The 26,852-nt window shown below is 37.5% G+C and overlaps 1 protein-coding gene across 2 annotated transcripts in view; it reads left to right on the top strand.

Moving 5' to 3' along the window:
• Arih1 (ariadne RBR E3 ubiquitin protein ligase 1) overlaps positions 1-26,852 on the top strand; it is a 102,607-nt gene that overhangs the window by 6,394 nt on the left and 69,361 nt on the right. For both annotated transcript variants that reach the window (XM_085689151.2, XM_085689150.2), the window contains exon 2: positions 23,807-23,874. In XM_085689151.2, the coding sequence (XP_085545277.1) occupies positions 23,807-23,874 (68 nt within the window). The remainder of the gene's footprint in view (positions 1-23,806; positions 23,875-26,852) is intronic.

The raw sequence follows: 26,852 nt of genomic DNA, 5'->3' as shown, positions 1-26,852 counted from the left end.
GTTCTGATTTTTAAAAAGGCTAGGTATAGAGGCAACTGTTTCTTGATTCTTAGAATTTGCAACTAAAAGTCACCCCGGTTGGTGTTTCTCTTAGAAACTGTGACATTTTGGACAGATTCTTTTTTTCAGCAGCTCTTCTTTGATTGGTTTATCCCACTCATTAATTAATTTTGGCATTCAACAACTATCCTTTGTTCATTTGCTGCATCTTCCACATCCAGTTAGCTCAGGTCAGGTTACCTTTTTTTTCTGTTTCTCTTCTTAATAACTAATCCTAATCGAGGGCCTCTAATTTTATTTTGGCTTCTGACTCTAGACATGCAGTTAATCTGTCATATACTGCTATCAAACACATGTAGTAGTTATTCTCTTGCCAAAAAGAGATTTTGTTGTTAAACGTATAGTCCAGACTCCTTCCAGCGTTCATAGTTTCCATCTTAATGTCACCTCGGTGTTTTTTCATCTCAACTGTTCTTGTGCCTTATCTCCCCCTATTCTGACTGCATTGCTTATAATTATAATATACCCTGAAAATTTTCTGGGTTTGTTTATGTTGTTACCTCTTCCTGTAACAGCCCTTCTCTTAAACTGCTTGACTATTACCTCATATCTTTCTGGAGCCTCTTTATCTACCTTTCCAATGCTTCCTTGTTTGCTTAGCACTTTATATAGATGTTTTGACACGTGGTAGTGTGTGTATGTGTGTGTGTGTGTGTGTGTACGTGGGTGCCCAATGTTCCCTAGTATGGGTGAGCATTGTGTGTGCTGATGTTGCCTGCATGTATAGGGGTGTGTGCTATTAGCCATCTCTATATCTAATTCTCTCTTGCTGGCTAAATGTGAGGACTTTGATGGTAAGAGTGAAACCCCTTGGTCTTTGTGTGCACAGTGTACATCACACTTACCTAGTCTGAGAGGAAAACACTAGGTAAATATTTCGAAGTTTGTCCTCAACTGGTAAATATTTGTTACCTTTCTTTCCTTCATTTCTTTCTCATTCATTTGTTCGTTTGTCCTCGTTTGTCCGGTTGGTTTTTTGAGACAGTTTCTCTGTATAACAGCTCTGTCTGTCCCAGAACTTGCTTTGTAGACCAGTATGGCCTTGAACTCACAGAGATCCTCCTGTCTCTGCCTCCTGAATGCTGGGGTTAAAGGCATGTGCCACCATTGCCACCTCTCATCTCAGGTGATGTTTCTTTATCCAGAATATATCAGCCATTTCAGGGGAAACAGCTAAAATGTTGATAGTAATAAAATTTGAGTTTTATGTGTCTTAGAATATTGAGAAGTTTTATCTGCTTTGTGAAATAGCTTCCTGGGAAAACTTTCTGATGATATATACTATATAATAAAAATACATTAGCATTTGGAAGGTATACTTAATGTTATGAACCAGTGTTTCTGGAGGTGGTTAGGAATGGGATGGAATTCTTGAAAATTTTAAGGAGCTAACATCCTGATTTATTTATTTTTTTGTTGTGATTGTGTGTGTTCTGACTTTACATTGAAATGAAGTGACCAGAAGAAAGACACTTTCATTAGAATTTTACTTATTGTTGTAGTAGCAGTGCTCAGAAGAACTCTTGGTTTGAGATGGGCACGTACAAAATTTCTTTTACAATTAGTTTTATTTTACCTCCTTTTCTTTTGCGGGGACAATGGGGACATTCAAAGCACACAGTCTGTAACGGAACTGTATTTCCAAACTGAGTGACTAGAATCTCAGAAGAACATAAGTAAAGGATGATTATAGTTTGTTGTTGTTTTTTAATCTTTATTCTTTGACTCTTTGAGGGCCAGCCACCCGTACCTTCCAAATGAATACATGAAGACTTACTTTTTCTTATGATTGCCCAGCCTTGGTTTGGCTGATTTCTAGCCAGCTTTCCTAACTTAAATTATCCTGTCTCTCTTTTGCCTTTAGACCTTTCTCTCTTTCTGTATATTTTTTCTTTCCTTCTTATTCTGTGTCTGGTTGTGTGGCTGGGTGGCTGGCCCCTGTCATCCTCCTCCCCTGCTTTTCTTACTCCTTCTTCCTATTCTCTCTGCCTGGCAGCCCCACCTATTTCTCTCCTGCCTATCTATTGGCCCTTCAGCTTTTTATAATAATAGCTTATTATTATTATTCAGGTGTTTTAGACAGCTTCACAAATGCAACATAAAAGAATGCACAACATTTTTAAATAAATGCACAGCATCATTAAACAGATGTTCCACAGCACAAATAAATGTAACACATCTTCAACTAATATTCTACAACAGATGATGAGAGTTTTCAATACTAATAAAGAGACATGATTTCTACAGTCAAAAAAACTGATGTTATCTCATGAATAAACACAAAGGAACTACTGACTAGGCTTTTAAAGTTTTGAGAACTAGGGAGAGTTTTTGGGGATAGAGCATCTTTATGTAGTGTTGGCTGCCCTGAAACTATGTGTAGATCATACTGGCCTCAAACTCAAAAAGATCTACCTGCCTCTGCATTCTGAGTACTGGAATTAGAGGAGTATGCCACAATGCTCAGTTAGAGGGGGGAAAAACTCACATAGTTTTAAAATCAAATTAAAAAAAAAAAACCTGCATACCATTCTCACAGTGGAACCCAGAAAACAGTACAATCATTGTTTGAAAATCCTTTGTGTAGGGGCTGGAGAGATGGCTCAGTGGTTAAGAGCATTGCCTGCTCTTCCAAAGGTCCTGAGTTCAATTCCTGGCAACCACATGATGGCTCACAACCACCTGTAATGAGGTCTGGTGCCCTCTTCTGGTCTGTAGGCATACACACAGACAGAATCCTGAGAATACTGTATACATAATAAATAAATACTTAAAAAAAAAAGAAAATCCTTTGTGTGTATGTGGTCCCAGGGCCTTGTACTTGCTAAGCAAGTACTTCATCCTGAGGTGCATCTCAGCCATGGTTTTATTTTGTTTATTATTTTTTGAGGGGGGGGTCTTGCTCTTTATGTTGTTAAGATAAGCTTTAACTTGCTATCTAACCCGAGCTTTCCTTGAATTAGTGATCCTTATGCCTTAACACCCCAACATTGTTGGATTTATAGGCCAGTAATCATACCCTGCTAACAGCAAAACTTTAATGCAAGTGCTTAAAATGTAAAGAACTTCAAAACAAAATAAACAAAAAACCCAGCATTTTAGGGAACTGGAGAGATAGCCGAGTGATTAAGATCACTGCCTGCTCTTCCATAAGAAAGTATTCTAGGTTCCAATTCTAAAATTTCTATTTTTGTTTGTTTTGTAATGTTGAGACAGGGTTTCACTATGTATATAGCTCTGGTTGATTTGGAACTTGCAGTGATTTTCCTGCTTCTGCCTCCCAAATGCTCAGGTGATAAGTGTGTTCCATGCCTGGCCTTCTCTTTGATTCATTGGTGTAAGTTACAGTGTACAGGTATTTTTGTGCTTTGCTCCATTCTTTTTCTTTTTCTTTTCTTTTCTTTCTTTTTTTTTTTTTTGAGTGTGTGTGTGTGTGTGTGTGTGTGTGTGTGTCTAAGTGTAGGCTTGTGAGTGCCATGGCAATTATGTGGAGATCAGAGAACAATATTGGAAATAATTTCTCTCCTTCCACCTTGTTGAAGTGGGGTCTCTCTTGGCTACTCTAGGCCAGCTGGCCAGTGAGCTATTCTAGGCAATTCTTTTATCTCTGACCACAGGAGTATTGGGATTATAATATATCCATAGCACCACATCCTGCTTTTTAAATGGGAGTTCCAGAGATCAGATGCAGTTCATCAGATCCAGTGAACCATCTCACAGATTACTTTTAAAAATATTTCTAGGTACTAAGGATTGAACCTAGGACTTCATGCATGCTAGGCAAAGTACACTGTCACTTAAAAAATGGAAACAAAACCATTTTGTTTTGTTTTGAGTCAGGGTCTCATAGCCCACATAGGACTGGAAATTGATAATATGACTGTGGATGACCTTGCTGATCCTCTCCCAGTACTGGGAGAGTAAACTCCCCAGTACTGGGATTATAGGCATTTGCCTCCACACTTTGTCCCTTTTTTTTAACTTTAAATTTTTTTTGCCCCCCCCCCCTTAACTTTTAAATTTTGAGACAGGGTTTTGATAAATTATTTAGGCTGACTTTGAGTTTGTGACCCTCCTGCCTCTGGCTCCTGAGAGCTGAGATTATAGGCCTGCCCTTCCAAGCTGCTTGAGTTCCTCACATTCTGCAGGTGAGGTATAGTATGTCTAGTATCTGAATCGGCCGAGTCACTTCATACTGCCTTTTTCTCTTTTTATTTATTTGTTTGTATTTTTTGAGACAGGATTTCTTTATGACTGCCCTGGAACTTGTTCTGTTGTCAGGCTGGCTTCAAACTTAGGAGTTCAACCTGCTTCTGCTTCCCAAATGCTGAGATTGAAGGTGTTTGCCACCACTACCTGGCGTATTATTTTCTTAACTGTTGCTCTGATAAATTACAAAAATTTAGTGACTTAAAATACAAATTCATTATTAAGTAGTACTGAACATCAGAAGTCTGAATTGGCTCTCAAACTAAAGATCTGGGTTGGGTGTCAGCAGCCTTTGTTTTTCTGGAAGATTTTTTTTTTTGTCCTTTTTCACTTCTAGATAATACCCCATACTTTGACTTCAGAACTTCCTCCATTCTCCAGCATCAGAGCATCTTCACATTACTGATTCTGCCTTTTTTTTTTTTCCATTTTAAGGGACTAACTTGGATCTTATAGGCTAATCTTACTTCAAGATCAGCTTGTATTAGCCTTACTTCTATTTGCAAGGTTAATTTCCCCTTGCATTATTATATAGTCTCAGAGTCTAGGTATTTGAATGTGAACACCTTGGGGTAGTAAGGTCACATTTACCAAGCTGTGTCTCAGCAGTATCCTTCTGTGATAGATGGTCAAGTTGCTTGCTCCCAGAAGTACTGAGAAAGGTCCCTTAGGGGAAAAAAGTCACTTCAGTTGTAAGGGTCACCAGCCTTAGTTCTTGTTACCTAAGCTGTTTCCTATGCCCATCACAGCGTTTACTTCTGGATTGTTCTCTGGCTTTTCCTAGGCCACTGTTTGTCTTTAATTTGGCTTTTGTGGATTTTGTTGTCTCTGAAATTACCATATAATCCTCATACCTTGTTCTGCCAAATCTATAATCATTCTTTAAATCCATATGCTTTTCCTGATATATGTGCTTGGTAGTAGTTATGCAAAGATGAGCAAAGTATATTCCTTTTCTTTTCAGGGCCCAGCGTGTAGGAAAGCAGAGTGGTCTGTATACAACTTGATAATAAAGGCAATAACTCAGAATTTACTGTGCCCACTTCGATCCATGTGTGTCTTAGTTTTGGTGATTGGTTTTGCTTGGTTTCCAAAGTTAAGAGTCTTAGTGTGCGACCCTGTGCCAGGGACCTATCCTTCTAGTTTGCGATTTTTTAGTAAGTTAGTTGCAAGGCCCTCATACATTGCTCTCTTTCTGAACTATAGCCCTAGTCCCTTAAATGCTATTTTCACAAGATGACGGTTCTGGTGTGGGTTCTGGTATTTCCTTTCTTGAATAGTGACCCATTACAGTCTTCCTTTCTAAAAGGACAAGTTAGATTTTAGGAAAATAGTGTAGTCTTACTAGATACAGTTAGCAGTTAATTTCAAGGCTCTTTTTATAAATATTAGAAATCAGGGATGTAATAGAGCTTGGTCAAGCTAGTGGTTACTTTTCTTTTTTCTTTTTTTTTTCCTCCTCCTCCTCCTCCTCCTCCTCCTCCTCCTTGTTGTTGTTGTTGTTGTTGTTGTTGACAGGGTTTCTCTGTAGCTTTGGAGCCTGTCCTGGAACTAGCTCTTGTAGACTAGCTCTTGCTAGTGGTTGTGGTTGTCATTGTTGTCTTTTCCTCCTCTTCCATCTTCATCTTCTTTGTTTTCATTTTCACCTTCATCTCCACTCGTATTTCCTTGGTATAGTTATAGCTAAGTTCTTAGAATATATGACAATATCTGAAGCTTGATTGATAATGTTGCATTTCATCCAACTAAAGCCAATAGGACCTCAAATTTCACAAAATATTCTAACTGCTCATAAGAAAGTATAAGCTGGGTGTTTAACCTCAAGTTTGAGGCCAGTCTGGTCTGCAGAGCAAGTTTCCAGGGCAGCCAGGGCTATGCAGAGAAACCCTGTTTTGTTTTGTTTTGTCTTATGAAAGCAAAGGGCCTTTATTCTTATACAAGTTTGCAAACTTGGTCTCTCCGTGTGTCCAACATATTGGAGTGATCGGAGAGCTCTGAGCTCAGTTAGAATTGGATTTTTTTTCCTTTCATATTTATTGAGCTCTACATTTTTTCTGCTCTCCTCTCCCCTCCTTCAAACCTCCCCCAAGATCCCCATGCTCCCAATTTACTCAGTAGATCTTGTCTTTTTATACTTTCCACTTCCCATGTAGATTGTATCTATGCAAGTCTCTTTTAGTGTCTGTATTGTTGTCTAAGTTCTCTGGGATTGTGGTTTGTAGTCTGGCTTTCTTTGCTTTATGTTTAAAAACCACCTGTGAGTGAGTCCATGTGATAATTGTCTTTCTGAGTCTGGGTTACCTCACTCAAAATAATGTTTTCTAGTTCCATGCCTTTTCCTGCAAAATTCAAGCTGTCATTTTTTGTGCTGTGTAGTACTTCACTGTGTAAATGTACCATATATATATATTTTAATCCATTCTTCAATTGAGGGGCATTTAGGTTGTTTCCAGGTTCTGGCTATGACAAACAAAGCTGCTATGAACATAGTTGAGTACATGTCCTTGTGGCACGATTGGGCATCCTTTGGATATATACCTAAGAGTGGTATTATTGGGTCTTGAGAAAGGTTGGGGAAACCCTGTTTTAAAAAACAAAAAGGGATTGGAGAGTTAGTTCAGCACTAGCTGCTCTTCCAGAGGATCCAGGTTCAAGTCTCAGCACCTATATGACAGTTCACAACTGTCTGTAACTCCAAAAGATCTTGCATTCTCACACAGATGTACATGCTGGCAAAACACTAATGTACATAAAATAAAAATCTTAAATAAAAAATTAAAATGTAACATTTAAACAAGAATTGAAAAGTTAGGGATGACACTAAGCTTGCTTAATATTGGGTTAATGCTGGAGTCAATACAAGTTCTGATTATCATGTAGTCAGATGAAGAAGATTGAAGAGATCTTCATGGTTGTGATGGCTGTTTATGGAGTTCTGCCTCCCTGTTATATGTTATTAAAATTTCCACAGCTTTTAGAAGCGAGTGCCTTTCTTGTTTGAGTACCTTTGACTTCAGTTCTTCTGTATGTTAATATGTCTCCCCGTAGTATTGAACTTTAAATTTGTAACCCTGCCTCATAATAAGCTTTTTTTTTTTTGTAATTTTAAAAGGCTTATTTAACACATTAGAGAATGTGTTAACTTTTTTTTTCAGGGGTGTATAGAATCCAGAATAAAATTCTCCTCTTACAAATTGTTGATTAGGGAGATTGTTTTGCATTGATGTTTTGAGTTCGTGCCTGTGCATGTGTGTTCAGACATTAGTTACATAAGGTAGAAAGAACACTACAGCAGTGTATGGACACTGTGCTCAGTTAAGTAAATGCCAGATAAATACCTAAGGCAGATTTCGCTTGTTTATATCTTGTTGCAGATACTGGTGGGTTTGCAGTAACCAGTGAATAAGTCACTCATCTTGTGTGACTGTTTTATTAATAGTTTTGAGTTTTGTGTGCTTCTCTGACTCCGCATATATAAAAATAAAAGCAGTTGCTAAATAGTACTAACTAGGTAACTATGAATTTAAAAAAGTGTTTTTATCCTTTTTAGGGATTCCAGCTAGATTAAATGAAGACCATTGAAATTGCAATGTAAACTTTGAATTTTTATTTTTAATTAATTTATTTATTTATCCATTCATTCATTCATTCATTCATTCATTTTTGGTTTTTCAAGGCAGGGTTTTTCTATGTAACAGCCCTAGCTGTCCTGGAACTCTCTCTGTAGACCAGGCTGGCTCGAACTCACAAAGATCTGCTTGCCTCTGCCTCCAGAGTGCTGGCATTAAAGGCATGCGCCACTACCACCCGACTTGAAATTTAAGATGGTTTCTCTGTGTAGCCCTGGTTACCTTGGAATTCAGTCTGTATACCAGGCTGGCTAGAACTCTTAGGGATCCGTCCGCCTCTGCCTCTGAGTGCTGGAACTGAAATCATGTGCCACCACCGCCTGGAACAGCATAAACTTTGAGTCAGGTTAATTTTTCTTCTTATATGTTACCAAAACAGTCAGGGAATTGAATGTTGATGCTTGTATGACTCAGTTCTCCTTTGTAACCTCTAATTTAAAAATGAAACAGCCTGGGGCATGGTGGCTCATATCTATAACTAATAGGATTGCTGTGAGTTTGAGGCCAGCCTGGGTTACATACTAGTTCATGGTGCACACCCTTAATTCCAGCTCTCTGGAGGTAGAAGCAGGCAAATCTCTTGAGTTCGAGACCAGTCTTGTCTACACAGTGAGTTCCAGGACAGCTAGGGTTATGTAGCGAGAATTTGACTCCAGAAAGAGAAAGGGCTGGGGGGAAGAGGAAAGAAAGAAAGGAAAAGAAAAATGATTAATAACTTAATAGACAGAAAAAGAGTAGGAGGCAGCAGACAAGGACAGGAGCCGTTAATGGTTGGGTATATTGAATAAATAGTAAGAGGCAGATTGTCATTCTAGATTATTGAGTGATAGGAAATGAACACAGTCAATTAGTAGGCAGTATGACCTGTTTCTGAAAGATTTAGGATAGTGCTGTTAAGATAGACTTAATCCCTAAGACTATGTGAAAGAACCTGAAACATTTCCACTTGGTGGAACTAGTGCAAAAGCACCTGTTGGCCACTGTTCATGGAAATAAAAGTGTGGTGAGAAGTCTATTAGACTAATCTAGACAACGAAAAATGGTCTGAAATGGGTGAAAAAGGATAACTTTCATAATACTAGGTTAAAAACACCTTCCTCAATCACTAGGTTACATACATCCTTAGTCCCTCCATGTCTTTTTGGCAAGGATCATGCATTGTATTTGGTTACTGTTATCTTGCTCCAGAATTAGGAATGGTTGTCCAAGCCAGGTATGAAGGACTACAGATTCAGGTAACTGTGAATGACAGATTCCACTGTGGAAATGGTTATGTGAACTTTTTCTAGTCAGAACAAATGAAAGTCCCAAGCCAGTGTGTTTGCCATACATTAGTGGGGAACTCAGATGAGTTACATCCAAATCTGGGAAATCTTTCTTGCTGTATATCTTAACTTTTGGATGATTGGAAGCTAGTAATCTGCTAATTACTCATTTATAATACATTCTAAAGATTTAATCTAACAGTCAAAAGGATATTAGATTGGATACAGAGATGGGTAGATAATAGGTGCCTACTAATAGACCTTAAGATAGTGCAAGATAATTTTGGTTCCTGATCTGTAATGGTGATTCCCCATAACCAGGGAAGTCCTAGTCAGTCTGCAGAATCTTCATAGGTGTGACTTTTTTCAGGACTTGAGTTAAGATCACACTTTTCTACTTACTCCTGGTTTAAAGGATTACAATGGTAGATCCTCTAGAAATGAGTGGCGGGGGAGAACTTTTCCTCCTCTCCTCCTCTTCCATTTTCCTCCTTTACCCTTCTTCTACAGGGTTTCTCTGTGTAGGCTGGTCTGTAGTCCGGGCTGACCTTGAACTCACAGAGATCCACCTGCCTCTGCCTCCTGAGTGCTGGGATTAAAGGTGTGTGCCACCACTGTCTGACAACTTTTCCTTTCTTAAATTCCATAAATTTCTTTCTTTATTTTAGATTCATGCAAATAAAATATTTCTTTTGCCTGTACACAGCTTTCGGTAAAGACAGGTGAAATGGGCATTTAGGGGGATGTCTGACTAAAACTTTACCAGTGTAATACTTAGGCTGACTTAAGCTAGTATTTTGGAGTATTAAGTAGAAACTTCTTAATGTGAATATGAATTTGAAGTTATAGGTCAGATTCTACTTAGCTTTTAAAATTTTAGTTCAGAGTTTTATATATAAATGCTTTACTATTGTAACATAATGGGCCTGGGTGCCTGTCACCTGTCTTAGGGTTGCTATTGCTGTGAAGAGACACCATGACCACGGCAACTCTTATAAAGGGAAACATTTAATTGGTGTGACTCGCTTGCAGTTCAGATGTTTAGTCCATTATCATCATGGCGGGATATGGTAGTGGTGCAGGCAGGCATGGTGCTGGAGAAGGAGCTGAGAATTCTACACCTTGATTATGAAGACATTAGTGTACAGTAGAAATTTTCTGCATATAGACATTTGACAGTTTAGCTTTGTTTTAGAACGTTTAAATATGGTAATTTGTTGTCTATGAAGAAACAGGGTTATGAAAGTGCCTGCTGTACCTGTTACATTAAAAATACTGATGAATTTTTGTTGCCTGCTATATTAGTATTATTTTACTGTGTTTGCAGGAAATAATTTGTCATTAAGAATACTTTATTTGGGGCTCGGGTATAGCTGAGTTGGTGGAATACATGCACAAAGCCCTGTGCTTAACCCATAGCCCTACAGAAAACCAAGCATAATGGCACATACCTGTTATTCCAGTATTGGGGAGGTGGGGAGAATAGGATTAGAAGTTTGGGATCAGACTATTTGAGATTCAGTTTCAAAAGACTAAGAGAATAAATGCAGGAAAAGCATGAATATGGGACAGTTACAGACTTTAAGTTCAAGAATTTTGCTGTAGAATAGAGGCAGATACTCCCCTACTCCCCTTTTCTGGTTTTCCCCTCCCCTTGATTTTAATTTATCAAGTCTGTCTCTCTGGCCTTTGCCGCTGTGGCCCATTGATCTGTCCATCTGTCTGTTACAGTGCATTTTGGGTACTTCCAGAAGTTTGAATTCAGTGATGCAAAGGACAGGCGGGCTGCAGCAGCAAAGGTAGGACAGAATCATTCAAAAGACAAGTCATTAAAGGATCATTAAGTGCACACACACACCAACAGCAAGTACTTCATTATTTAAAGGCCTAGCATTTATTCTGTACATGTTTATGGGAAAGCCTGTTCTAGGAAAGCAAATCTAAACTGTTTGTAAAGAGCATGGATTTATTTTGTAGTTTTGGGACTATGTCCGTAGCATATATGTGTATTGTAAGGTTACTACTGAGCTATACTCTTAGCTTATTTTATTTAAACAGAAGCCTACTACTTGGCATTTAGATTAATAAGAGATATTTAGTAATATATTTGTTAGAAATATTGAGTGATTAGAGATGATTTAATGGTGAATATTAGTATAAATCAGGTTGATTTTTTTGGGCAGTTAGATTGAAAACGGTTCCCATTTTGGAAAGGGAGAAGCAGGAAAGATGGATTGATTTGCTTATGTATATGGCAGAAGCAATCTGCATCATTGTTTCTGCTGTTGCTTTTTAAATAGAATGAAAGAAAAATAACCTTTTTTATAGTGCCTTCTAAAGCCTTAATTATTGGTAAAATTTAAGAACTTAAATTTTAAGCTACGACTCCCTTGCCTTGAATGCATACAGCACTGGATTTGGTCCCCACCATTCCAAAACACTTCTCCAAACAAAAACCTTAAACTATACAGTTACAGAGAGGTTGCTTACATTGTAGAGATGGCTGTAAAATAAAGTACTGTAGGTGTAGTTGAATGATGACTATATTTGCGTTACTTTGTTTCTGAAAGGAAAGTGATTTGTGTTTTTTTCTGGATAGATTAGTACTGTTGCTCCTTATGAATTCCCAAGTACAAAGTTAGATAAAAATGTGTATTTGATCGTCAGTGAAGATTGGTAAGCTTTCAAAATGACTTAAAACTGAATATTTAAATGTCCTTAGCATGAGTTTTGGATTTAGAGCCTAGATAGTTGTGGTTAGTTATAAACTTAATATACTGTATTGGGGAGATCTAGTGTGATAGCATATTTTTGAAATGAAACTTTATAGCATACCATAGGAAGTGTGTTTTGAATTAAGTTTTGCAAAATAAAGTTGGGGTTTAAATTGTCCTCTTGGATCTTGGCTAAGTTTTTTGCTTTCATATTTTATAATTCATTTCCTTCATTGTATTTAGGTATAGTTTCTTAAATTACAAACCTTTACTTTTAACCTCTCTTTAGTATGGGACGTTAAAAAGCGTTTATTTTTTAATGTAGTCATGAATCTACAATTTTTTGAAAATTGTCAAACTAGTAGCCCAAACCAGAATTTTAAGGAAAAGTTGTGGTGTTGGAGAAATGGCTAAGCAGTTAAGAGCACTGGTTTTTCTTCCAGAGGTTCTGGGTTCAATACCCAGCACCACCCACCTGGTAGCTTACAGCTGTCTGTAATTCCAGTTCCAGACACCTTCATACAGACATACATGCAGGTCAGACACCCATGCCCATGAACTAAAAATAAATGAAAATGAAAAACTAGTGGATTTAAGGAGTCTAGGATCTGATCCTGGATGTATGCTATTAAGCATAACTTGTGTTTTTCACTTTTCTTATCTTTAGAAATGTAGTTGTTGTGCATGGTATTAGAAAAGGAGAAAAATATACTTCTGACAGCAGAAGGATGATGCTTAGGGAAGAATAAGGGCATTGTGTAAGAGAAGGTTAGAGGTGATGTGGGAGTAGACATGATTCAAATACATGAGACGCATGTATGAAAATGTTTCAGTGAAGTTCTTTATACACCTAGCTTACATTAATAAGAATGAATATTGTGGACTGTAAGATAGCCACCAAAATTGATGAGCAGAATTTGATCCCTAGAACTGATACAGTAGAAGGAGAATATTGGTTTTATGAAAGTTCTTTGACTTTCATATGTACACTGTGGCACATGAGTGCTCTCTGTTCATAAGTAAATGTAAAAAATGTTGTGATGACTGGACACAATTTGATTAATTTATGTCTTTATGAAAATAGATTCAAAAGTAATGCTATAAATTTTTAAAGAACATTTTTAAACTAAATTTTTAAAAACTACTCTTGCTCATAATGATTTTTTAAATAGCATTTTCTTGATTTTAGTTACCTTTAGACTCCCGTTTCTGTCTTTTATTTTTTATAATGCTGGTGATTTTCAGGTGCTCCCTCACTGAACTTTATCTCCAGTCCCTGTCAGTGCATTTAAATCTGTTTGTGCTTATTCTTTCTGTTCAGATGCTGTCTATCGTCTTTGAATTTCTTGCTTTTCATTCTATAGTAAGTGCACTGTAGATTTAACAGTCATAGTATTTTCTTATATTGCCATATTAGTTTTTCTTTTTTTTCTGTATAGTCTACATTGGTTTTTCATTTGTCTAGTTGTTAGCCATTTAATTCATTATGTATTTGATATGTATATATATATATATAATGTTTTATTAAATTTTGTAAGTAAAGTGATTTTTTTAAAGTTGTCGTTTCTTTACACTAGTGCTGTGTATTGTTAATTTCTCTGTATACTTGCTGATGGGTCTTAGGCATTTTCAGATTTTTGTTAGTCTGATAAAATTTTTGCTTGTTTTTAACCAGGTGGTGGTGGCACATGCCTTTAATCCCAGCACTCAAGAGTGAGAGGCAGGTGGATCTCTGTGAGGTAGAGGCCAGCCTGGTCTACAAGAGCTAGTTTGAGGATAACTAGGGCTGTTACACAGAGAAACCATATCTTGGAAAAAACAAAATAAATAAACAAATGAACAATTCTCCTTTTCTTAATTTACATTTATCCAAAATTCTATTTCATGTTTTTCTCTCTCCAATTTTCTATGTAACCAAGAATGACCTCGAGTTTCTAATCTTCCTCATTCTACCTTCCAAATGCTGGAATTATAGCCATAAATCACTGCTTTCACCTTGCATGACTTTATACCTATCTTAATACCTATCAAGACAGGGTTTCTCTGTGAAATAGCCTTGGCTGTCCTGGAACTCACAGAGATCCGCCTACCTCTGCCTCCCCTGTTGCTTATAGGTTGAATTTTTTGTTTTGTTTTTTGAGACAGCTCTAATATATCAAAAACTGACTTTGCTTTTTCCACCTCTATTGTGTATATGAGTTAAAGGTTAGGAGTACAGGTGTGCACTGTTCTGCCTGATTATATGTATGTAGTGCTAGGGATTGATTTGAACCCAGGACTTTGTGCATGTTAGGCAAGTATTATACCAACTAAGGTATCTATATCCTTAGCCCTAACTTGAGTTTAACAAATACCATTAAATTTATTCATGTTTTTAAAACTGTGGGTGCTCGAAATTGAACCTAGGTCCTTTGGAAGAGTAGGTAGTGCTTTTAACCACTGAGCCATCTCTAGTCTTTTTTGTGTGTTTGTTCTGGATTTGAATCCAGGGTTTGTTCATGTTGAGTTAGACCTGCAGCTTTGGTTTCTAACATACCCAACAGTCAGATGCTCTGGGCCTAGTGTACTCAGGTATTGATGTCAATTAAATCTACACTCTGCACTCTACTTGAAGCCCTTTCTACTTAATCTATTAGCATACCTTTCCCTCTTTTTCTTAGCACATATTTTCAGCTTTATCATTGCCTGTGTCTGTCACAGGCTTTGATTTTTAGATTTTCAGTTTTTCAAGATGGGTTCTCTGTTTTAACAGCCCTAGCTGTCCTGGAACTGGCTTTGTAGACCAGACTGGCCTAGAACTCACAGAGATCCACCTTCCTCTGCCTGCCAAGTGGGATCAAAGGTGTGCGCCACCACCGCCTGGCTTGATTCTTAGATTTATTGTTTAAGACTATTTACCCTAAATCTGACTACAAAAATTTTGAGAGATGTTGTTCGTTGTGACCCTAATAATTTTTAGAAATTCTTTCAGGGATAATTGTGAGATTGTCTAGACAGGAAGCTATAGATTGGAATGTTTGCCTTCTGTCTTCATTGTTGCTGATACAATTGACAATAATCTGGTTGTGTATCTTCCTGAGATTTTTCTCTTGAGGTTGTATATCCTTGATATTCCAAAGAGATCTTTGTGAATCTTCGGGTTCACTGTGCTAGGTAAGCTTTTAGCATTCTCTGAACTGGAAAAACTTACGTCTATTTGTAGCTTTGCTGGAATTCTATTACTGCTGTGGTAATCCCCTTTCTATCTTGGAATTTAAAAACAGTGGATATGGTTTAACTAAACATTATGACTGAAATTTCTAAGGAAACCTAGGGAAGGTGCAACTTGCTAGGATGTCGGTAGATAATATCTGTGATGGAAACTAATAGTTGAGATTATAAGCATATTATTGAAGATGAAAACATACTAGAAGAAACAAACTAAAAGGTTAAAATGGTTGCCTTACAATATTAGAAATCAAAGCCGGGGCTGAAGAGATGGCTCAGTGGTTAAGAGCACTGGCTGCTCTTCCAGAGGTCCTGAGTTCAGTTTTCAGCAACCACATGATAATTCACAACCATATATAGTGAGATCTGGTGCCTTCTTATGACCTGCAGGCATACATGCAGGCAGAATGCTATATACATAATAAATAAATAAATCTTAAAAAAAAACTCCTATGTTTGAAGAAAAAAAATCAAAGCTGAAGCGAAGTGTAGTGAGTGGTATACAGTTTAATCCCAGCACATGAGAGTCAGAGGCAGAAGAATCTCTATGAGTTCCAGGACTTACAAAGAGACTTGTTCTTAAATCAAAACTTAGTGTGGTGGGAGATCCGATCACTGGAGGTAGAGGTAGGCAAATATTTTAGTTGGAGTACAGCCTGATTTATTTTACATAGTGAATTCCAGGACAACTAGGGCTACATAGTGATACCCTGTCTTTAAAACAAACAACAAACCACCAGTAATAAGACAAAGATTTAAAACGAGTGGTGACTGAGAAAACACAAAGATTTAAAACTTAGTCTAGCAAGGTAGTTCAGCAGGTAAAGGAACTACTGACAAAACCTGAAAAATTGTTTGATCCGTAGGATCCCATGATGGAATGAGTGAGCCCACTCCTGTATATTGTCCTCTGACTGCCACAACACATACATACAATTTAAATATTGCAATAGTGTTAATTATAAAACTCTGTATATGCATTAAATAAAATAACTTAAAACCTGGCTGGTTTATTAATTTTTAATGCTTATATTAGTGGAATTTTGATGTGGTTGAAATCATATTTTTACTATTTTTCTTTTTGTTCTCTACATATATTTATATATTTAACACTTCCCTCACCTTGATGTGTTACCACTTTTGATTCAACAGTTTTATGGGTTTTTTTAAATTGATTTTTATTGAGCTCTACATTTTTCTCTGCTCCCCTCTCCCATTCAACCCTCCCCCAAAGTCCCCATGCTCCCCATTTACTCAGGAGATCTTGTCTTTTTCTATCTATTTCCCATGTAGATTAGATCTATATAAGTCTCTTTTAGTGTCCTCATTGTTGTCTAAGTTCTTTCTGTCTAATTGTCTTTCTGTGTCTGGGTTACCTCACTCAAAATAATGTTTTCTAGCTCCATCCATTTTCCTGCAAAATTCAAGCTGTCGTTATTTTTTTCTGATGTGTAGTACTCCATCGTATAAATGTACCACATTTTCCTTTCATTCTTTGGTCAAGGGTCATTTAGGTTGTTTTCCAGGTTCTGGGTATGACAAACAAAGCTGCTATGAACGTAGTTGAGCACATGTCCTTGTAGCACGATTGAGCATCCTTTAGATATATACCCAAAAGTGGTATTACTGGATCTTGGGGAAGGTTGTTTCCTAATTTTCTGAGAAATCACCACACTGACATCCAAAGGGGTTATACCAGCTTGCATTCCCACCAGCAATGCAAAAGTGTTCCCTTTACCCTATAACCTCTCCAGCATAAGTTGTCATCAGTGTTTTTGATCTTGGTCATTCTTGTAGGTGTAAGATGGAATCTCAGAGTTGTTTTGATTTGCATTTCTTTGATAACTTTGAACATTTCCTTAAGTGTCTTTCAGCCATTTTAGATTCCTCTGTTGAGAGTTCTCTGTTTAGGTCTGTACTCCTTTTTTTTTTTTTTTTATTGGATTATGTGTTCTTTTGGTGACCAATTTCTTGAGTTCTTTGTATATTTTGGAGATCAGACTTTTGTCTGATGTGGGGTTAGTGAAGATCTTTTCCCATTCTGTAGTCTGTCATTTTGTCTTGTTGACCGTGTTCTTTGCTTTACAGAAGCTTTTCATTTTCAGGAGGTCCCATTTATTAATTGTTTCTCCCAGTGTCTGTGCTGCTGGGGTTCTATTTAGGAAGTGGTTCCCTGTGCCAGTGCATATTTCCCACTTTTCTCTTTTATAAGGTTCAGTGTGGCTGTCTTTATGTTGAGGTCTTTGATTCATTTGAACTTGAGTTTTGCGCATGGTGATAGATATGGGTCTATTTTCATTCTTCTACATGTTGATATCCAGTTATGCCAGCACCACTTGTTAAATATGCTTTCTGTTTTTCCATTTGATATTCTTTGCTTCTTTGTCAAGGATCAGGTGTTCGAAGATGCATGGATTGATATCTATTCAGTTCCATTAGTCCTCTTGTCTGTTCTTTTGCCAATACCAGGCTGTTTTCAATACTGCAGCTCTGTAATAGAGTTTGAAGTCAGGGATTGTGATGCCTCCAGAAGTTCTTTTATTTTACAGGACAGTTTTATGTTTTTAACAACTCAGGAGAAGAGTAAGTCATGATAATTATTTAGGTATTTACCCTTGCTTTTCATGTTTTCTGTAGTTCCAGGTTTCCTTCTTGTATCATTTGACTTGGTTGCAAATGTTCACTCTCAAGAGATGACTATTTTACTATTTACTCTGTGTGTGTGTGTGTGTTGGGGGGAGAGAATGGCTTGTAGAAGTTAGTTCTCTCTTTCCACCATGTGAGTTCCATCACGTCAGGCTTGGTGGCAAGTACCTTTACCGTGCTGAACCATTTCAGTGGCCCCTAAAGATCTTTGATCATTGTAATATCTGGGTCATCTAGAAATCTACTCTGTTTCTTTTGAGTATTGTTAAGAATTTGTTTTTGTTGTGTCTGGTTACTTTGAATTCTATCTTGGACATTGAAGATGATGATTTGTTTTAGTAGACAAGTAAACCTGGGTAGACTATAATTGTAAGCAAGGGTTCCATTACCTGTTGGTTTTTAAAGCTTTTGCTAGGTTTATTTGCCTCTATTTCCACATGTGGAGGTTGGTCCTAGGACTTGAGTAGTGATTTATATTATAATTTGTTCTGAAAGCATCTATACTTTTTTATGAGTCTCTCTCTCTCTCTCTTTCTCTCTCTCTCTCTCTCTCTCTCTCACACACACACACACACACACACACACACACACAACTTCAGTACAGTTTCTCTTTGGTACAATCTTGAGTCAAAACCAGGAGAAAACCTAATGGAATGTTTAACACCATCTTATCTCCCTACATCTATCTGTCTGTCTATTCGTTTGTCCATCCATCTTGTGAAAACCTAATGGAATGTTGAGGACCATTTTATCTCCATATATCTGCCTGTTCATCCGTCTGTACGTACGTCCGTATGTCCATCCATCTATCCTTATCTGTCTTTACAGTGCTGGAGATTGAATTCAGGGCCTGTTATATTGTGGGCAAGCGCATCACTACTGAGGTACATCCTAACTTTTTTAAAAGTGTTTTTATTTGCCCAGATTGGCTTTTAATTTGTGAGCCTTTGCCTCTTGAGTAGCTGGTATTACAGGCATTACAGGCTTGCCCTCCAGACCCAACTTCACCACCATCTTATTTGTTGTTTTTTTTTTTTTTAAACCTTTCCCATCATACAGTCTACCTGCTATTTATTTTCAAAGTTCTCTGTTAGTTGCATGTGCGCATGCTCCCCCCTTCCCCGGCTTTGTGCATACACATACATGCATGATGTCTTAGGGTTTCTATTGTTGTGATAAAACACCATGACCAAAAACAATTTGGATAGGAAAGTGTTTGGACTTCTCTCACCTCACAGTTCATAAGTTCATCACTGAGGGAAACTGGAGCAGGAACCTGGAGGCAGGAATTGGAGCAGAAGCCACAGAGTGCTGCTTACTGACTTGCTCTTCCTTGCTTCTCAGTTTACTGCTTACACAATTCAAAAATCATCTTATCCACCAGGTATGGCACAGACTTGTTCATGGACCAGTCTGGCCGGGGGAGGGGTGGTGGTGGTGGTTATTTTCTCAATTGAAGGTCCCTTTTCTCAAAGGACTAGCCTTTGTCAGTTGACATAAAATTAGCTAGAGTAATTGATCCCTTGTCAGCTTAACATACAAACACATCAGTATTCTACTAGGACCTTTCTTTTCTTATTTGTCCCCAAGATGTCATATTAACATTAACATCACAATATAAAATATTCCAATGTTTAACTCCACTCTTTAAAAAAAAATCAAACACATAGTTGGTTTTAGGTAGTGCTTGCTTTTAATCCTATCAGAGGCAGACAGATCTTTGTGCTCTGAGTTAAAGGCCAGCTTGGTCATACATAGAGACCCTGTCTTAAAAAAAAAAACCAAAAAATAAAATAAATAAAAAATAAATTCAAATACTTTAAACATTGTTTCTTTAAAACATCCAAAGTTTTTCAAAAGTATTCAGTTTCCCTAAAATTTTATTCTCTTTAATTGTGGGCTCTTGTAAAATACTAATAATAATGGAAAAAAGAAAATACTTTTTCTAAGAGGGAAGAATCAGGGCACAGTTAAAAATCAAAGCAAAACCCGAGTCCAGTGGGGATTCACTAATGATCTCAATTCCCAAGGGCTTCATTTCTCTAGCTCTGCTGTTGGCAGCACACACAGCTTGCCTCATAGACTCAGACTGGCTCTACTCCACAGCTCCTGCTGTCCTTGTGGTTGCTTCATAGTACTGGTATCTCCAAAATGCTGGGATCTCTGCTGCCTCAGGGCTGCACCGTCACCTCTCCTGGGCTCTTTTTCAAGGACTCTGACTCTGCTGCACAGTAGCAAGCCTCATTTTCCCATGATCTCTTTACATTTTCAGAACCAATATACCTGGGAAGTGCTTACACATTACCAAGTTCAACTGCCAGCATGAAGTGCTCCCAGTTCAGGATCCTGAAGATGAAAAAAATCAATGTTTCTCCCTCTTTGGACCATGGCTTGTGTGTTATGATGTTGGTGTCTTAGTCACAGCTGATTGTTAATTCTGTCATCATAGCAAAGGTTTCATTTTAGTGGTCTAGTATCCCGTTAATCACAGCCAATTCTTGAGCCTTTGCTGACCAGAGGCACAGATACTTAATTCAAAATATCAGATGGTCCTGACAGAGTCCAGGGTCTTTCCCTGTAGTTCTACGTGTCTTGGAACTTGCCATGTAGACCAGACTGACCTCAGACATAGATATCCTCTAGCCCTAGCCTCTGTCTCCTGAGTGCTGGGATTAAAGGCTTGTGTCACCATGCTCAACTCCAGTACTCTTGAAGGGACTCGCAAAACATTCTCTGAAACTTGAAGGGAGAAGTTTCTATCATCTTCATAGCCCTCAGCATTCTTCAAAGCTCTCGCAGAGCAGACTTTTGAGTTCTGAGTACTTGGTGGCTTTTCCAGGTTGTCCTAGCTAGTTTTATGTCAATTTAAGTTGACAGACTTAGAGTCATTTAGGAAGAGAAATCTCAACTGGAAAATGCACCTCCAGATTGCCATATGGGCAAGTGGTACATTTGATTGATTGATTGATACAGGAGGGCCCAGCTCACTTGTGGGTGGCACCTCTCCTGGATTGGTGGTCCTGGATGCTATAGGAAAGTATACTGAACAAACCATGGTGGACAAGCTAGTAAGCAATGTTCCTCTGTGACCTGTGCATCAGTTCCTTCCTCTAGTTTCCTGTCTTGAACACCTTTGCCATCTCCAGATGATGGACTGTAAGCTAGCTGTAAGATGAAATAAATCCTTCTCTTCCCTATTTGCTTTTGGCCCTGGTATTTCATCACAGAAAGAGAAACCCAAAGACAAGCCCAAGTTCAATGGTCATCTCTGAAATAGATAGTCAGGTCTGTCTGTCACAGCAACCCCACGACCTAGTACTACTTTCTGTTTTAGTGTTATTGTTTGTGTTCGCTGCCTATTATTCACTTAGTCCACCTGGGTATATCATCAACTGTTGAAGTATTCCAGTACTTCTAAGTAGATTTTGCTACTGTCTGTAGTTTCAGCCATCCACTCGGGATCTTGGAACATATACTTCATGACTGATGGGACCTGCTGTTAAGATACAGAACTTTTTTTTAGTTCCCAAGGAAGTTCCTAGTGCTTCTTTGTATTCTGACTGCTTCATCTTCTGAATAACCTTTTAGTGGGGAATGTAAAGACTGTTAAGGCATGGCTGGTTAGTTATGACTCAGTAATATACCTTCTTGTTCTGCTACTTGTTATAGTGGAAGGGGCAATAGAGCTAGATTATACTTTAGAATTTATACTTAAGCAATGCATGAGATGAATTTTGTAACCTAATCTAATTCTAATTTTCTCATAGTCATAAAGATTTTAAAGTTAGGCATAGTAGTCTGTAATCCTAGCACTTGGGAGGAGAATCTTAAGGTTTTTTGTTTGTTTGTTTGTTTGTTTTCTAAGATAGGGCTTCTCTAGCTTTGGAGCCTGTCCTGGAACTAGTTCTTGTAGATCAGGCTGGCCTGGAACTCACAGAGATCCACCTGCCTCTGCCTCCCAAGTGCTGGATTAAAGGTGTGTACCACTACCTGGCATAGACTTAAAATGAAGCAAGTCTAGTTAGTATTAGGAGACTTAATTTTGATTCCATAATAAGATTTAGGGTCAGTTTAGTCATTTTCCTTTTTATATCTTAACTCTTAGAGATTCGTATTTTTCTGGAGTATGATTTTAAGGAAGATTCTTAGGATGTCTGAATAAGAATTAAGAGATAGACTAGTAAAATATGCCTGGATGCGTATAATACTACTTTGGTGATTGGCCTTTTGTGGGGAATGGGGTGGGGATAATGTGTGTAGTATTTGTTTATTTGTTTTTGGCAACAAATGGTATTGTTGAGAAGAATTGGTAGAGATACCTTTCATGACACTTTTATATTAGATTATTTTAAATTATTTATTTTATGTGCATGGTGTTCTGTCTGTATTTGTCTGTGAGGGTGTCCGATCCCCTGAAACTGGAGTTATAGACAGTTGTGAACTGTTATATGGTTGCTGAGAATCTTTGGTCCTCTGGAAGAGCAGCCAGTGCTCTTAACCACTGAGCCATCTATCCAGTCCCCATATTAGATTATTTTAAATCAGTACTTAACTAATACCATTGTTAACCATATTGAGAGGAAATTTTAAACTGTAGAAATACTTTTCGAAATCCTCTTTGATGTAGAAATTTTTATATGAAATCTAAGTAGAACAGATCTGAGTTTAAGCTCTGCTTCCTGCACTATCATGAATGCTCATATCTTTGAATTAATCAAGTTTCCCTGATCACTGAAGCCCTATTGAGTTTCTGTTTTATAGACAGGTTCTCATTCTGTGACACTGACTAGCTTGGAACTCAGGAATTCTGCCTTAGCCACCCAAGTTTTAAGAGTGCAAGTGAGCCAGCACACCATGCCCCATTATGTTTTCAGTTTTGAAAGCGTTGTGCTCCAGTAGTAAACTTGCTAGTTTAATGGGAAGAGGGAATCTTTGTGACAACAGGAAACTTTGGTTTCAGAGTTCTAACTCTTCCTTCTATAAATAACCTAATGTGAAAGAGCACTCCAAGAGTACACACTGTATCTTTCATTGCATGGTACAGATACTTTGTTGGTTTGGTTAAATATGTCCAAAATTTGATTAAATATTTGGTTAAAAATATCCAAACACACTTTGGATAACTTTGAACAATTCAATACTTTGGTCTTAGAGAGTTTATTAATTATATTTAGAGTACTGATTCGGTAGTCTGTTAAGTACTCAGTGCAACAAATTAACCAATGCCTTATATTTTTGGTTTGCTTTTCAAGATAGGGTCTTGCTATGTAGTATGGACTGACTTCTTTCTTTTTCTCCCTTCCTCTCTCCCTCCCTTCTTCCTTTTTTCTTTCTCTCCCTCTGTCTCTCCCCTCCACCTCCTTCCTCCCTCCCTCCCTCCCTCCCTCCCTCCCTCCCTCCCTCCCTCCCTCCCTCCCTCCCTCCTTTCTTTCTTTCTTTCTTTCTTTCTTTCTTTCTTTCTTTCTTTTCAAGAAAGGGTTTCTCTGTAACAGCTCTGACAGGCCTCAGACTCACAGAAATCTGCCTGCCTCTGCATCTGCAGCATTCAGGAGATGTGCACCACCACTGCCTGGCTCATTCTTTCTTTCCTCAGGTGAGGTTATAGGTATAGGTGGCTTTATTAGCTTACTACAATAATTACTTTGCCATCAGTTTTCTTTTTGGCTTATTTTGAACCATATAAAGAATGAGGTTTTATATGGAAAACTATTTAAATAATCTTGATCATACAACTAAAAATTTATATTTCCTTGGGGACATGTTTATCTAGGAAAAGGGTATTGTGTGTGAGACTTGGTACAGCAGTGCTTTTGTGCTTTCAGCAATGGTACATAAAAGAAATATATTGGGATAGGAAATTTGGGTGCATTATTAGGGAACTTGAAATTTAGCGTAGAAGTTCTTACATGTCTGAAAGAGCTGGGTTTGGTGCATTCTTGTAATCCCAGCACCTAACGATGCTTAAGAGAAGTATGAATTGAAGGCCAGCCTGATTACACAGAAAGGCACACACATACAAAAAAGATCAGTGAGATACAATTACTTCAAAATGTTTTCTTCCCCCCTTCTTCTTCAGAATCCAGCAACTATCACGAGAATACTCCTTAGCCACTTCAATTGGGATAAAGAGAAGCTAATGGAAAGGTAAGGAACTTGTATTGTTAGCTTTGTACTTAAAAGTAACAAAGAAAGCCCATTGAACTGAATTTCAAGCAAAAATTGATTTACATAATAGTCAACAAACCAATGTGTAAGTAATAATTGCTACTGTTTCCTGTTTTGAAAATTTTGCAGTGAAGTTAGTATTAGGAAATTCATGTTAAAATTCTGCTTTATTTTGGAAATATTTGAAATAGAGACTTTATTTCAGCTTATTTGATATATCTTCTTGAGTATTACAAACTAAAAGTAGATTTTTAAAAGTATTTACTAATTTTTTTGGAACATAAGATCTTTATTAGTCACTTAGGATTTATTATTCATGAATTTTAAATCTATAACAGGAATATAAATGATATTCAGGAAAAACAAAAATGAGAAGTTGGTTAGGTTTTCTAACTGTCAGACTAGATGCTTCGCTTGGTTCTCTGATTTTAGAGCAGGATTCGACTCTATTGGATGTTTTACAAAGTTTGCCTCTCAAAATATATCTAATTTTAAAAGAATAAAAGTTACTGGGATGGAGACTGACAGTATTAACCTCCTTCTTAGTTCCTTAGATTGGGTATTTGGGAGCTGTTGTCAGGGTAACAGTTTTCATTTTACTCTTATTAACTTCATTAGCAATCTTAATTGTAAAAATTGCAGCTTGTTTTGGGGAACTGATGAGTATTGTGAGAAATGAATGGAAAAATTTTCGCATTCTACTTTCATATTCAAAGTGCTGTGTAAGTCTGGTATTAAGTAATACTAGAAATGTAACTCGTTTTATACACCTTGTATCTGAGTTATAATTTAATAGTAAATTATTGAGAACTTTCTGTTAGATACTATTTGATTTAATCCTTTTGATGGTTTTTTGGTTGTCTTTTTGTTTTGTTTTTAGAATCTCACTGCAGCTCTGGCTAGCTTGAACACTATATAGAAAAGACTGGTCTCAAACTCACACAGATCTTCCTGCCCCTGCTTCTGTCTCTGATGGGACTAAAGGCATGAGCCACCATGCCCTTTCTCCTCAGTTTTTTTAGTACTAGAAACTATTGTCTCCACTACTTGATGTGGAAACTTGTTTTGAGTGTTAAGTTATTCAGCTCAGTTTTGTAACAAAGACTTGAACTTATTTGTTGGTCTCTAAAGCCTTGTCTTAAGTGCATTGTGTTCAACTTTCCCTGAGCTTGTGAAGGATAAATACTTAACTGTTCTGACCTCCCCACCCCCCGAAATGTGTCTTGCTATCTTTGTCAGTGTTATTTTTTAAGAAAAAATTTTTCTTAATTTTATTGTCACTTACTTTGAGGTTTATTTTATGATACTTTTAAGAAAAAGAGTTTTCAATTTGCATTATAGTCTTGAATTTTCTTTTGTAACACATTTTCCCCTTAAATACTGTTCTTTGTTATCACTTATGTTTCATTTTAAAGCATTTTATGTATTTTCTAATTCTAAATATTCACCCTTCATTGATTATTTGTTTTTAAATACAACTGTTCTAAACAAGATAAAGGTAACTTTAAAAGAAATTTAAAAGCTCTAAATATATATATATTCCTGTTTTTTAATTTCTGTTTAGATTTCGCTATTTCTATTTTAAGTTGCACTCTATCATATTTTTGTTTGTTTGTTTATTTTTGAGAAGGGCTTTCTCTGTGGCTTTGTAGCCTGTCCTGGAACTAGCTCTTGTAGATCAGGCTGTCCTCGAACTCGCAGAGATCCACCTGCCTCTGGCTCCCGAGTGCTGGGATTAAAGGCGTGTGCCACCAAGTTGGTTTTCTTTTATTATTCTCTACTGATGTTCATGGGGGTTTTTTGGGGGGGGGGTTCGAAGTGATTTGTTTTTAATTTATTAGATTTTTATTTTTAAAATACCAATTTAAATTTCCACTCCCTCCCCCCTTTCCATTCCTTCCACACGCCCTCCCACCCACCTGCATCTAATCCTAAGAGAGGTAAGGCACTTTACTTTGTGGAAGGTCCAAGGCCCTCCCTACTACATTTAGGCTGAGCAAGGTATACATTCAAAGAGAATAGGATTCCAGAAAGTCAGTACTTGCAGTAGAGATAAATCCCAGTGCCCCAGCCATACAATTGTCAACCACATTCAGAAGGACTAGTTTGGTCCTATGCTTGTTCCTTCCCAGTTCAGCTGGAGTTGGTGAGCTCGCATTAGCTCAGGTAAACTGTTTCAGTAGATGAACCCTTCATAGTCTTGACCTCTTTGCTCATATTTTCATTCTTTCCACTCTTAACTGAATCTTGGGAGTTCAGTCCAGTGCTCTGATGTGGGTCTCTGCCTCCTTTTTCATCTGTTGTTGGATGAAGGTTCTATGGTGATGTTTAAGATAATCATCAGTCTGACCACAGGGCAAGGCCAATTTGGGCCCCCTCTCCTCTACTGCTTAGGGTCTTATCTGGGGTCATCCTTGTGAATTCCTAGGAATTTTTCTAGAGGCATGTTTCTTGCTAACCCCATAATGGCTCCCTCAATTAAGATATCTCTTTCCTTGCTCTCATATCTGTCCTTCCTGCATCTCAACTATTATTTGTTCAACTATGTTCATAGCAGCATTATTTATAATAGTCAGAACCTGAAAACAGCTTAGATGCCCCTCAATTGAAGATTAAAAAAAGTGTAGCACATTTGTACATTAGAGTACTACTTAGCAGTAATAAACAGTGACATCTTGAATTTTGCATACAAATGGATAGAATTAGAAAACACTATCCTGAGTGAAGTAACCCAGACCTCAAAAGATAAATACGATATGTACTCATTCAAAAGGGAAACTGAAAACCGACAAGATCGCCTGACAAAACTGGCAGCGTGGGGGCGTACAAGGAAGGGAAGAAGGGGGAAGAGGAGAGGAGAAGTGAAGGGTTGAGGATGTTCATGTTTGACATTTCAGCTTTCCTAGTAGTTTTTATACACAGACATAAAATGATACTTATATATGGGTACAATGTCT

Source organism: Myodes glareolus, chromosome 4 (genome assembly GCF_982192425.1).
Source record: "Myodes glareolus chromosome 4, mMyoGla1.1, whole genome shotgun sequence".
Classification (NCBI taxonomy): Eukaryota; Metazoa; Chordata; class Mammalia; order Rodentia; family Cricetidae; genus Myodes; species Myodes glareolus.
Note: the sequence above shows the minus strand (reverse complement) of the source record. Positions and strands in the feature narration are given on the sequence as shown.